This window comes from Geospiza fortis, unplaced genomic scaffold (assembly GCF_000277835.1).
Source record: "Geospiza fortis unplaced genomic scaffold, GeoFor_1.0 scaffold424, whole genome shotgun sequence".
NCBI lineage: Eukaryota > Metazoa > Chordata > Aves > Passeriformes > Thraupidae > Geospiza > Geospiza fortis.
Window position 1 is genome coordinate 3160291 of NW_005054354.1, and position 14542 is coordinate 3174832.

Genomic DNA, 14542 nt, shown 5'->3' on the forward strand with positions numbered 1-14542 from the left:
TGCCTCCCTGAGATGGAGGGACCACCTGGCACAAAGTGTTTGGAAAGGACATTTAAATTTTGATTTGGATCAAAATAGGGTTTTTTCAGTTCAGTTTAACAAAATGAACTGAAATATTCAATTTCAAACTGAAATGATACTGGAGAAGATCAAAGCATTTGATTTTCATTGAAAATGGCGTAATAAAACTACTGTATCATTTATGAATTTGTAAGCATTTCAGCCTCGTAAAAGCTGATTATTCTCTCTTTTCACATTCAAGGTAACAATAAGTGTTCAAATACTAGTGGCACTACACTATTTCTATTCTTTATTGAGAAGGCTTATTTAGCAAAATTGCAAATTCAAAGTTTCTTGAGTTTTTTGTGGGGGAATTCATTTGCCTCTGAACTAAGGTGGTGAAAAATATAGAAGTAGATTTCAAAAACACTCTTTGTTGTGTGGATTTTTAAATGTATTTCACTTCATGCTTGCTGACTGCTGCCCATTTTGTATTTTGAAAGTTCAGTGTACTGTGCATCCCAGCTGATGCACAGACCCCACTCATATCCAGATCCAGCTTTCTGTACTCTGCTTATCTGATTCTTGCTACTCATTCTCAGTGTGCAACACTGAGGGGGTTAGACAGATGTCAGAGTCATTCTTTGAATCAACTGTAGGATTTAAAAGACAGAAGTGGAAGACAGTATTGTATATATGGTTCAAAAGACAATATTGAATATATTTATGAATACATGGCTCCACAGAAGCATGCTACTTATATTTATTTATGCCTAATTTCTTCATAGCTAGATCTGTAGGAAGTGCCATGACTACTTTTATTAATGTCTGGACATTCCTCTGTGCTTTAATTACTGAATTAGAGGGAGACATTGAGGGTGAACCAGAGACTTCTGCCACTTTTCCTCAGAATGTTTGACTTCTCAGAGAGTCCAACTTCAAACAGCTGCAGTAAACCAATGTAGAGTCTTCTCCTATAAAAAAAGTTTCTCTTATTTTCTCTGATTCAAGGCATTGCAGGTTGACAGTGATGTTACTTGTTGAGCCAGGACCTGGAACAGAATGTTAAATGTTCCTCTTCCATGTTTAGGCACGTTTCTTTTCACTGGTTGCTCAGAATATTCTTTTGAAAAAAAAATTGTAGATATCTTTGTAGATATCTGCTGGTGCAAATACCTGGAGTATTTTCTCCTCCTAGTTACTCTGTGGGAGGATGTTGAGATTTATACCCATCACAACGTGGTGGTGTCACTTCTGCCTTGACCTTAGTAACTCCTGAGAGGAGTCTGATAGAAGTGTCTGTCCAATTTGGCACTGGAACAGGGGGCTGAAAGAACTTCACCATTTAAGTAAGATGTTGACCAGCTGGTACACTTGCATTAATGGCCTTTCTTATTGTAGGTGTCTGCTGTTACAGGGGGCTTATTTGGTGACAATATTCATTCAGTGATGTAAAGACATGCCACAGAACAGGAGACAGAATGACCAGCAGAGCTCTATGGATTTAACTGTGTTCCCAATGATATATTTTGCCTTGTCCAGTCAGTGGTGTTTGGATCAAATAGACTTGATTAACTTTGCCACTTGTTTGCTTAATTTGGTTTGTTGGGGTTTTTTCCAGGGGGGCTGTTTAGTTTCTTTGTTTCACTCTTAAAATTTTCATTGACAAACTGATGAAGAAATGCTAAGAAGATAAAAAACCTCTTAGGGTTTTTTTTTTCTGATAGAGATCTGCTAGTTATCATGCTTCTTGGCTAGTTTGGCTTCTTGCTGAGGTTACCAATACAAGTTATTCTGGAAATTAGTTTAGTTCTTCCTATTGCTAATGATCTCTTGCCTAGGAGAGTGGCTGTGCTATTTGCACAGCTTAGCTTGCCAGGTGACTGACTTCCCCACTGAGTAACTGTGCTTTTTGAGCCTTTATAAATATATTTACCATTTTAGCCCTTTCCCCCTCCTATAATAACATGCAAAACCTCACCTATTCTGGAGGTACTTCTTAGTAATTGTCTCCTGTGGGACGTGAAGACCTCTGTGACACAGTAGTGCACGAGCCAGGGAGCTGCAGGCTTGCAGCAATCCAAGGCAGGCGGCTGTGGGATTTATTTTCCAGAGAGCCAAGTGCCTGTTTTTGTTCTAACAAGATATGAGTCATAGCAGGGACATGGCTGTGAATACTTATAGCTTTCACTGGGATGTGCAGAGCAGAAGGAATTTCAGTATGGAAAGATGATATGAAGTGATTTGTTAAAAATCCCTTATTTGCTGGGGGATTTGTACTGGTGTTATCTGGGATAGTTAGGCACACCAGGGACAAGAACCATGCTGCTCCTCTTTATTTATTTATTTTTTTAAGAACAGAAAGTGACCACTTGGGAATTTGCTGCATTTATAAAGTATTTAACAAGCAACTAACCGATAATGACAAGTTCAACACAAGTCACTGTGCTGCAGTTGTGTGTTTGTGTGTGTGCATGGTTTGGCTTGTTGCCTAATCAGAATGTTGGACTCAGACTTCTTTGTGAACATTTAGAGGTGGCAAAGTATCTGTTACCTGTCTAGAAACAGGAGTCTGGAAGGAGTCTTTTTTTATTTTCAGATCCAACCCTTACCCCAAGCAAAATAGAGAGAAAAATCCACTTTGAGGCTTTCTTCCCCCCCAGCATCCTTTCAAATATTTCATAATCATAACTGGCCATTGTGCTGGTGTTCCAGCCCTCTCTTTCTTGTTCAGTAGTTGACCATTATAACAAACCTAACACAAAGAACCAACAGCTCTAGCTAAAGTGATGTACCTGGATCCATTCCCTTCCTGAGGTAGCTGCCAGTCACTTGGGATGCTCAGCCTTTACAAACCACACTGTGAAGAATTACACCATAAAGAATAAGCATATGTATTGTCTGACTGTCCCCATCTCTGCCTCTGACCCTTTTAGCCACATAACCATAAAGATGAGACAAACAGATGCCACTGAGTTTTAATATTGATCTTACTTTAGGAATTTTATTTCTTAAGCACATAATTGTCATTTGATTCAATTTTCATTAGGTGTTTATATGTGTCAGAGGACTAGCGAATGTTTTTCTTATTTTTTCAGTTTCTTTTCCACGTTGTTCTGATTTGAACCTTTAAAAATGGTATTTTTTTATTGATTTGAACTTGCAGTATGTATGGTCAAAGGATTGCATTAACAGTTGTTAGAGCCCAGCCATTCATATGCCAGAATTCAGTATCACAGGATCACTAGGTTGGAAGAGACTTTTAAGATCATCAAGTCCAACCCATGCCCCAACAGTAAACCATGGCACTGAGTGCCACATCCAGTCTTTTTTAAACACATCCAGGGATGGTGACTCCACCACCTCCCCAGGCAGATCATTCCAGAACTTTAACACCCTTTCTATAAAAAACTTTCTCCTAATATCCAATCTATATTTCCCCTTGGCGCAGCTTAAGACTGTGTCCTCTGGTTCTGTCAGTGCTGCCCGGAGAAAGAGACCAACCAACCTGACTACAGACACCTTTCAGGGGGTGTAGAGAGTGATAAGGTCACCTCTGAGTCTCCTTTTCTCCAGGCTAAACACCCCCAGCTCCCTCAGTTGTTCCTCACAGGGTTTGTGTTCCCAGCCCCTCTCCAGCCTTGCTGTCCTCTTCTGGACGTGCTTGAGTGTCTCAACATCCTTCCTAAACTGGGGCGTCAGAACTGGATGCAGCACTCAAGGTACAACCTCACCAGTGCCCAGTACAGGGGAAGAATGACCCCCTGCTCCTGCTGGCCACACCATTCCTGATCCAGGCCAGGATGCCATTGGCCTTCTTGGTCCCCAGGGCACACTGCTGGCTCATGTTCAGCTGGCTGTCACCAGCACCCCTAGGTCCCTTTCTGCCTGGGCACTGTCCAGCCACACTGACCCTAGCCTATAATGCTGCAGGGAGCTATTGTGGCCAAAATGCAGGACTTGGCACTTGGACTTATTAAACTTCATCCTGTTAGACTCAGCCCATCCATCCAACCATTCCCATTCCAGGTTTGTCTGCAGAGCCGTCCTACGCTCCAACAGATGGACACATGCTCCCAGCTTAGTGTCATCTGCAGAATTACTAATGGAAGGCTCAATCCCCTCATCCATGTCATCAATAAAAATATTGAACAGAACTGGCCCCAGCACAGACCCCTGAGGGACACCACAGGTGACTGGCCCCAGCTGGATGCAGCACCATTCACCACCACCCTCTGGGCCCAGCCATCCAGCCAGTTCCTAACCCAGCAAAGAGCATTCCTGTCCAAGCCGTGGGCTGCCAGTGCAAATACTACTTTATGTTTAATATAAACCGATATATTTAACCCAATTTTAATATTTTTTTCCCATAGAAATCCTCATTTGATCCATTCTTTAACTTAAAATGTCAATCTCTAGGCTATTTAGTAGTATTGTTCCAGTTTATAGATGGGGGTTCTGTGGCTTTTTTTAAATAGCATTCTGCACCAACTAAATGAGGGACTGTGCTTAGGCAGAATTATTTTGTTGCATGAATCATACGTACAAAATTAAATCACATTTTTGAACTCGTGTCCATTCCCATAATAATAATGTATTTTGGGCCTCTTCCTTCTGTTCATGGTTCTCAGCAACTTTCAGTGCATTTCAGTCTTCACTTTTCCATTCTAATTTTCTTTATTTTCTCCCTTCTCATCAGGACACTTGTGCACTCTTACCCCCTTGCTCCCGAGAGTCTACAGCGAACCCTCCCAGAGCCTGACTTGTTAAGAGCTTTGGGTCTGGACAGGCTGCAACTCAGACTCTGCTGACTGGGCTGGGTACATCTGTTGTGCAGAAAGGACTCTGAGATGAGCAGTTTGGGTGAGGAGGATGATGTTCCTCATACTCACACCCAGGCAGACGGATCCCAAGTCTGGTATCAAAAAATACCTGTGTGTCTCTTGGACAGCTGCTATATTGGTTGCCCAACATATTTAGATTGCAAAGCATCAGGTTATTTAAGGTCTCTTATTTCTGCAGCCCATCAAGCAATCTTGTTAAGCTCTGGTTTAATGAAGACAAGCACAAATATATTAAAGATAAATGGAGTCAGAAACTTTATAGCTCACTCTTGTTTATGAGTTAACTATAAGACAATGCCAGCTTTCATTTGAATTATATCACACAAGGAATCCACTCTGAGGAGGGAGGACTGTGGCTGATAAGGAAGAAGTGTCATTGTCATGGCTTGATGCCTGAACTTAAAAGTGGTCAAAATGATAATGGGAACTTATCAGGAAGGTAACAGCATCATATATGTACATACCATGCTGCTCAAAGCAGTAAAATTTAATGCTGTATTACTGAAAAATGAAGGTGGTGGTTAGGAACAGAGGCAAAAATAATGCAGATTTTGTGGAACAGGATATTGGAAGTGAATTTCAAAATACATCATATTGATGCTAAGCATGAGTAAAAAAAATGAATCACCACATTGAACCTTAGGAATTATGAGGGAAGGAGTGAAGGCTGAAACAACTGGCATCACTTTTACCACTGGGTGTGCATTACAATATTATACCCAGATTTCTGTGTCATGGATGCATCTGGTTGCCTCTGCTTCCAAAAAATATAGTAAAACTAGCTGATGATGATAGAGAGATCATCTTCCTGTGTAATAGCAAGCTAAAGTAGGTTTCCTTAATTTTGGAAAAAGGGTAGTTGAGAGAGTTGTGAAAGTTATCTGTAAATGTTGAATTCTGTTGATAAAGTGAATGCTTCACTGAAAATACAATAATTCAGAGAAAAGAGAACTTAAAAATAAGGAAAAACATTTTCATGCATTATGTAAATAAATGGTAGAGCTCCTTGTCACCTGAAGCTGTAAAAGTATAAACTAACTGTGGGTTCATTCAATCCCCTTACCCTGGTCATTGATAAGGATATTAAAAAGGAGTGGTCCCAATACTGGACCGGGGGAGCACAACTTGCACAGGCCACCACTCTTGGGGCTCAGCCATCCAGTTTTTCACCCAGCAAACAGTGCGCCTTCTCAAGCCATGGGCAGCCAGATGCTTCCTTGTTATCCAGCATCTCTTGAACTCCAGCATTTCATGATATTTGCTCATCATAATTCATGTGTCTGTAAGAGGATTTGTGCTACTTTAGCCTGAGGTAAACATGTTCAAGAATCTGGTTTTAGAGGGTGTGCTTCCTTAGCTAGAATTAAGACAAAAAGTCTTGCAAATGTTTAGATATTACTGAGCTATAATAAATGCCTAGTAGATAATGATACTTACTCTCTTTTCAAGCTGGCCTTCATTTTCTCCTTTAATGTTATTATTAATTGTGTATTGAGAGGTTGTTTGCCTTTTGAGGACAGCAGAATAAAAGGATTTACCAAACTCTTCTGAAAATCTGCACTGTGCAGAAATATTCAAACCTTCTAAATAATTTATTGAGAGCACAGCCAACAATATGAAATTTTCATGTATGGGTATCAAACAGGCAACCTCACATAAACTTGAAAGGCATGAAAAATAAGGTTAGGCTTCAAATGGGGGTCAATATTCTCAGGCTTAGAGTGATAAAAAGGTAATCACAACAACATTTAATCTGTTTTTAAGAAAAATTTGATGTTGATGCTTTTCATAGAAGCATGACAGCATTTGGCTTCAAAACTTAATAAAGGAGAATGATGATTGCTGAATAAAGACACAAAACAGTTCCAACATACACCAGTAACCAGGATTGTTTCATGCCCTATGTAGCTCGTGAGGTCTGGGAATGATAATCAGCTCTTCCCATCTTCTCCTGGGACTTTGGATAAGAGGAATAATATACTGCCACTGACAAAGCAGGTTTCACAATCATTTGAGTCTAACCATCATGTGCATACTGTTAAAGCACATTTTACTGGCTTTTATGTCTTGCTGATAACTGTCATGTTTACAGTATTTGTTCCCGGGGGTGCATTTCAATAAATGATATGATTGGGTTTGTGTTTCTTAAGCTAAAACTATAAATAACTGTCATCTCCAATCATTACAGGAAATGCTATTTTGGTGATTATTCTTGTTTTGGCTATGGCACACAATTTAATTCAGTGGTTAAATTTTCAGAGCCATAGCTGATGTACATTTTAGTGGAACACATTTTGTTTGATATGCAGGTTATTGTATTTACTGCTTAAACTCCATTAATACTATTCAGGCCTCTGTGAATTATCAAATGGAATAACAGGCATTTGCTGATACCCTTTGGGGTGTTTTGGTACTACAAGGGCTTGCTAAGTTGCTAAGCACTAGTGATATGTTTGGCATAACACAGGAAAGAATATAAAGATAGTCATTGTCTCTGACGTCCCTGGGTGAGCTCTGGGTTCTGGGATGCTTACTTCCTGCTCAGTTCCCTCTGATGTGGGCAACAGTTGGACATTTTAATAGAAATTGGATAATTAAGTTACTTTCTGTGAATGGCTCTTGATGAGAATAATCTCAGTTTAGCCATCTTCAGTGTTGACATCTACAGCTGAGCTTTACAGTCTGGGCTCCCGTTATAGTCAGTGAGGAGAATCAGACATTTCTGGAGTGTGATTCATCTGGTCTGTTTTAAACATCAACATTAGGGTGAGATTTACAGCCTAAATGGGGTGACATAAATAGATGTGATGTTCTCTGGAGATTTATATAGCAGTAGCACATATTCACTGGGCCACTGACTGAAACCTCCATCCTCTCCTTCCAAGAAGGCTGCCCCAAAAAAAGAGAGGATGTGCCTCTCTCTGCCATCTGATATCCCCTTTTTCCCACATAAAATGCAGTGCCTGCAGCTAAGGGACAGTGGCTGAGCCACACAGGCACTAGAGTTTAAAATATTTTAAACCAATATTTTGTTAGGAAATTCAGATTTGAAACTTCTTACCCAGGTGAGAGCCTTAATTGCCCATCTGTTGGTTATAAGCAGGCAGCTATGACAGCAGCCAGTCTTACCTCTCTTCTGTCAGGTCTCTGGGCTGTGCCAACACATTTGGTGATGCCAGCTGGAATAAAACACCTTTCTGCTCAATGTGGCCAAGTTTCTGAATATGGTCAGAAATGTATTTAAGTTAGGGATTTTGATACATAGAAGTCAGACTCTTGGGTCTCACATTGGAAGTCTGTTCACAGGTTTAACCATGGAACTCTTCACTTTTAGTGAGATGGCAGCTCTGAAGAGTCTTGGACCATGCAAACAAACATGACCAATTCCTTATAGTTTTGGAATACAAGAATAAACACTTTTCATATTGCCGCTGATGTCATTGTGACTGTCTTGTTATGAACTTTCAAAAATATAAGTAATGTTTCTGCAAATAGTTCTTTCACAAGGCTGATAGGCTACTCTTTGCATCAATGACAAATGATGTCTCTGGATATCACGTTACAGACATCTTGCCACACATCTGCAATCTATTTGCAGTTCTCCGTTGCTCATTACCAGTTTAGGAAAGGATTTGAAAAGCTATAAAGACACAGAGATTTGATGGAGCATGGGGCAGAAGAACTGAAACTGTACTGTAACAAAAAGCAAGGCCAAATCAGATTTTTAAACAGTCTAGTACAAAGTTCAAAACTTGTGCATTTTTACTCCCCTCCATCTGAGGGTAATTGCTAACTGGAATAACTGGTGAGGGCATCACAGGTTAGAGATGGTGCTGTTCTGTACAAGAACTTCAAGAAAAGCTCACTGATGTTTTATTGTGAATTAAGAGCTTTGGTTGTGGTCTTTAGAAAACCAATACCTAAGTGAGAACGCTTGCAGTTGTAAGACTGCGCATCTGTTTACTTAACCATGCTGAAATGTCTTTTTTCTGCTTTCTTCCACCTACTTGGGGAAAATCAAAACAAGTATGAGTAAGAATCCTGTGGGCTTTCTGCTTTTGTTGCTGAATGCTGTGTAGACCTGTGATTCATACTGTTCTTGCACGTCTGTCTGGTGCTCATATTTGAAATAGCTGTATAATTATGAATTTCTTGATTTTGTTTTCTTTTGAAAGCCAAGTATGTCTGCGAGCCATAAAAATTAGTTTGATGTCAACATGCAATTCACGAGTATTTTAAAAATTTCTTTTTTAGTAATAAGGTTTTGAGTGCAATTCAGTATATACAGTTTCTGGATTCTTGTAGTAATATATTCGCCACCATTTGCTTACAAGTACATTTATCAGCACACTATTTGGAAAGCATACCTGCAAAACTCTTCCTGAGTATGTATAGATTTCTAATCACTGTGGTGTCTTAAGAGTTTAAATAAGGCAGCAGGGTTTATTCTCTTCTTTCTAGCAATTTAAGATGTAGTTGGCATTTCAGGAGCAGTCTGGTATTTTAAGGATTTGGACTTGGTATTATCTGTGCCCTGAGAGCACTGCATGCCTGGATGGGTCACTTGTATTTGGCATTGCGTGAGGGTGGCAGAAAGGTTCCATCGCCTAAAAAAGAGAACAAAATTGGGAAGGGACAATGAGGATCTTCCCTGTGTTGAGGAGACTGAGGGGGGACATAGCAGTCTGCAATTTCCTCATGAGGGGCAACAGAGGGGCAGCCACTGATCTCTTCCATGCAGTGACCAGGGACAGGACCCGAGGGAGTGACCTGAAGTTGTGTTGGGGGAGGTTTAGGTTCAGCATTAGGAGAAGGTTCTTCCTCCAGAGGGTGGTTGGGCTCTGAACAGGCTCCCCAGGGCAGTGGTCACAGCACCAGCATGACAGAGCTCAAGTGTTTGGACAATGCTCTTGGGGAGTGGTGTGACTCTTGGGCATGGTGCTGTGCAGAGCCAGGAGCTGGACTTTGATGATCTTGGTGGGTCCCTTTCAATTCAGCATACTGTGTGAATGTAGTGTGGCACTGACAGTCTTTGCTGCAGTGATGTTGGTCTCAATTTCTTTGCAGGATGCTGCAGCACAGTGAAGGGACAGAGCCCTCTCTGAACAGTGCCATTGCACACCTGACTGGTAGATTTTGTTAGGAGTGAAGCCAAAAAACACAAAACCCAAAAGCATCACTTCAGTGTAACTAATTTATTTCCTAAGAGGATGGTTTCCAGCCATGACTCAGGTGTGTGATGATGCAATATTACAGTGTTAGAGGGACCTGGCTTTGACCTTGAGAAGAGACTTAAAAAGTGCCTGTCATTGCTTTGATGCAAGAAATCCCCATTTCAGAAAGTCCACTGTCTGTGGTGATTCCATTTCACGTACAAGAATTATTTTCTGTTTTGTCTATGGTATACAGAGGTGCAGTTTTACACTGTGGCTATGTCTTGACTCACTTAAGAAGCGTGTGGGGCATCAAAGATCTTTGCCTTTATAAATTCCTTCTTGTACTCTGTGATTGTCATCAACAGCAGCTGCAAATTCTGTGGAATTTCTGTGTCTTTCAGCCCTCTTAGTGGCATTCAGCTGGTGCTGAAGAGCAGCCAAAATAGGTAAGACCTGTCAGTGGCAGCTGTCTCCTGAGATCATCCCCTTCCTCCACCTGGCACTTTTTCTACTTTTACAGTTTAGATGCATTGGCTGTATTTTGAGTATTTTGAATATCAGTCAAAATACAGCCTTTTTGGAGAGTAGATCAGTCCCTTGAGAGAGTTTAAGGCAAATTTTATGCAATTACTTACACAGATTAATAGATTCCTATAATAGTATGCAGTATGTGTGGCATACAGCACTGGAAGACAGTGAAAATTTTGTTTATAAGCAGAAAATTATGTTTATAAGAATAGCATTAATTTCTTAAAAATATTTTACTATACCTACAGTTCAAACTCCACTTGGTCTTTCTACTTGTGTTGCTACCTCCACCTATGGTGTAATTCCAGCAGCATCTTTGCCAGCCTCCTCCTTCATGGCCCGCTTCCTCCTCGAGACATGTCAGCTCCTGGCATTGCCAGAGGTTCTGCTGTTCCTCGTCCCACGGGAAGCCCCAGGGCTCTCACAGAAACTTGTCGTGCAAAATGAAAGGCTGCTCCAGCAAAGGCTGCTGCATCCCCTCCCTTCCCAAGGAAACAGCACCAAAGCTCCCCAGAGATGGTGGCCTGGGCAGGGTGAGGCCAGCCTGGGTGCCTGCCGAGCCAGCCTTGCTAGCACCAAGCACAGCAGCAGGTATGTGCTGGGTGTGCAGGAGCTGCAGGCAGGAACTCCCCATGATTTTTGGTGGAAAACTGAGCTGAGGGCCTCATGATTCTCAGAAACACATTTTGTGACTGCAGTCCTTGTACAGAAAGAAGGGTAGGGCAAAACAGCACCAGAGGATTCTTCCATGGTGTTTCCCAGCCCCAGTATGATTTCTTTTTCATTGAGCTATTTCCTAGGCTTTTACAAAATAAACTGGAGTTATTCACTAATCCATGTACTCCTATCCATGTGTTTTGTGGACAGGAATGTTTCATATCCATCATGCAAACATTGTTCACTTGATTTAGGAAGTGGACTAAGAGTACACAGCAGACTTCTTTCCTGGCTGTTGTGAGGCTGCTTCTTTCCTGACCAGCCTGTGAGGCTGACCCACACTTTGGTGTTGGGTTTTACACCTGGTCTCTCTTCCCAGTTAATGTGCGAGTCCCTCACACTGAACCTTTCTAGGATTTCTAGGCTACAGGTGCAGATCCCATCTGCTTTTCATCACCTTCTCTTGGCGACTTTCTCCAGCTGTGGTCCCCTCACCCCCATCACTCCCCATTTTTTCTCCAAAAAATTCCCTATTCCCTGTTCTGGTTCCAGTCACCACCTCTTCCATCCTAGTTCACTTTTGCCCTCAGGTCTACTTTACTGTCTCCTAAGTTTAAGATATTGGTGATGGTATTGGTCAAACTTTCGGAACAACCTTGTGACATTTTGCACATTTCTCAACGTTTCGAGAAGTGGGATTTTGATGAATTGAGTCTTCTCACAGAAGGCTTAGACTTTTGATAAAGATCACTCTCTTTCCCCTTTCTCTCCAGCCAGCAGATATGACTGCTTACTTTAAAACACTGAGTGAGAAACTTTCCAGATCAAAACATCACCAAAAATGATATCTTCACAAAGCACTTCTGCTCCAACAAAGCAGTATAGCTGGACTGAAATATTTTTCATGGGACTTTTTTCAGTGAGCTTTTATTAGTCAGAGAGTTCTCTAAGAGTACTAAGTGAGGACAGAGTTTGAAGAAATATTTAGGTACTAAAAATGAAAATGTCTGTTGAGCATATGTGAACTCTGATTTTTTTTATATGTATATATATAAAATATAATTTGTCCAAATTTGGAGAGAAACACTCTCATACTTCGGAGCAGAAGAGTTGTTGAAAGCAAAGGACAGAATTTTTCATCCAGGGCAATATATCCTCCTCTAACCTCCCCTCAGAAATGAAATGTTTTGACTGAAATTCAAATAGTCCAAGGGAGTAAATATTGGCAAATATCTCAGGAACTGAAAATAGGAGAAAGTGTTGAGCAACTCTTCAAGTAGTTACCCACCTTTGCCTCTAAAATTTGCATCATGATATTGACTGATCTGTATGTTGTTCCAAAATGCATTTTTCGGGAAGATGTTCCCAAGAACATCCTGCCGGACTATTTCAAAGCAGTTGAGGGCTTCCTACCTTCATCTGCACGGTGGGTTGTGTGCTGCCACCCCTGGTGTGAGGGGTGGGACAAGGGGCCTGGGGCTCCCTGCCTGTCCTGGTGCAGCAGCCGAGAGGGCTGGCCTGGGGGGCTGCTCTCTGAGGGTGCAGGGTCCAGCACACCCCTGCCCAGCCACCCATCCCTCCTCACTGCTTCACTCACTAAATTCTCCTCCCAAAGAAGGGTCTTGTGGAGGATGGAGCAGTGCCTGCTCAGGCTTGTAGATGGCACCTGCTGCTGCGCTGTCCCTTGGGTGCCACAGGGCAGCACCGGGACAGTGCCAGAGCCCCCCTTGCCTGCCCAGCCCTGGCTGCTCTGTGTCCTTCCAGATGTTTTTCAAAATCCCAGTTGGTCATGGCATTGGTCCTTGCTTCTCTTGTGCCAGATATTTGACATCAACTGCATATGGCATGAGCCAGTGTACAGGCGCAAACAAAGCCTGGTGGAGGGAACCTTCTTGTTCTTTTGGAAGAGGAATTTAGGACCCCACAGTAACAAGCCCTAGCCCCTATATAAAATCACAGTCCCATTGCTGGGCTGTGCATTCGCACAGCTTTCCTGTTCTTGGTCATTATCACTTGGCATACTGTGTGTTTTCTTTTATTTTATGGGAATTTGATGTGTTTCAACAGTGGGTAGGGAAAAAATCATCACTGTTGTGATTAATTTTTTTCTCTTGAAGAACTATGGAATTATTCTGAAATGTATGACACGTGTGTAATAACAGCCTAGTGCTCTGTTTTTAAAAAATGTGCTAGAGGCCTTGTGCAGTTTCCCAGAGGCTTAATGAGGGAGCCATACTGTGTTGGAAATTTTTCAACAATAAAAATTGACCTATTACATGCTTATGTAAAATGAGGGTTGACAATCACACAAATATGTCCAAAGTCAAATACAGGCATTGTGAAATATCACTTCTTTCCCACAGAGAAACTGGTCACCTGTTCACAGTAGGCTTTTGCATTATATCCTATCCAGTAAAGAATAAGATGCTTCCCTACAGGGAAACAAAATGGCAGCAAAGTACTGGCCCAGTGCCCTTCTATCAGTGCTTTTCACTGACTCTTTTGCCAAGTCTTCAAAAATAACACATAGGCATACTTTTCAACATATGTTTTGCCTCTCTGTTGGTTTAAAGGCATAAAGGGAAGAAAAGGTCATGTATTTATTCACCATTTCATCATCAAATGCAGAAAAAATTCATTGTTTGCTTGTTTGATTTTATTTTACTCTCCCTAATACATCTTTTATTTTTTAAAAAATCTAGAGTCTTTTGCTGTTCTTTTAACATGTATCAGAAGTAGCCTGTTCTTTAAAAATGAACATATGGCTCTGAACCTGCATCTGAATTCAGGGAAGTGTCTATTGCAAAACAGTGAAATTTGGAGTCATGGGAGCAGAAAAGTTGGATTCAGGGTTTATTCAGTGCAGTATTGAATAATCAAAGAAAAGAAGATAAATACAAAGAGTTGAAGAATAAATGAAACATGGTAAATACTGCTCCTCTGCTCAAAGTAAATTAAGCTACTGTCAACATTTTAATGTTTTTTAAAATATTAAACTCTAATTTTAAGCCAAATGCGTACCACAGAGGAAATACTGACTTTTAGGATTTAAGAAACCCATCAGGTTCTCTGTTGAATCTGTATCACCAATGAATGTCCCAGCAGTCACCTTGGAGTACCTTGCATAAGTTTCCTGGCCAGTCACTGGCTCATGATGTCCCCAGCCAAAGAGGGAAATACAGGGAGGGTAGAATGTAATTTAGGAGTGATCAGAGTTTATCAGCAGTCCCTGACAAGCATTGATCTCTCCAAGTTAAGGGAATAGAAAGGATTGAGGTATGAAGCAGACTGAGTGTGGTAACTGAGGTCTGGATGCATCTTCAGTGTAAGAGGCTACAAGTCATAAGACTCTTCTTC

General features: G+C 41.3%; 1 protein-coding gene across 1 annotated transcript in view; it reads left to right on the forward strand.

The window, feature by feature from the left end:
* Nucleotides 1-12544: 12544 nt before the first annotated feature.
* Nucleotides 12545-14542, forward strand: part of RELN (reelin) — a 240218-nt gene continuing 238220 nt past the window's right edge. Inside the window, exon 1 of the mRNA XM_005423559.1 lies at nt 12545-12611. Within this exon, the coding sequence (XP_005423616.1) occupies nt 12545-12611 (67 nt within the window). The remainder of the gene's footprint in view (nt 12612-14542) is intronic.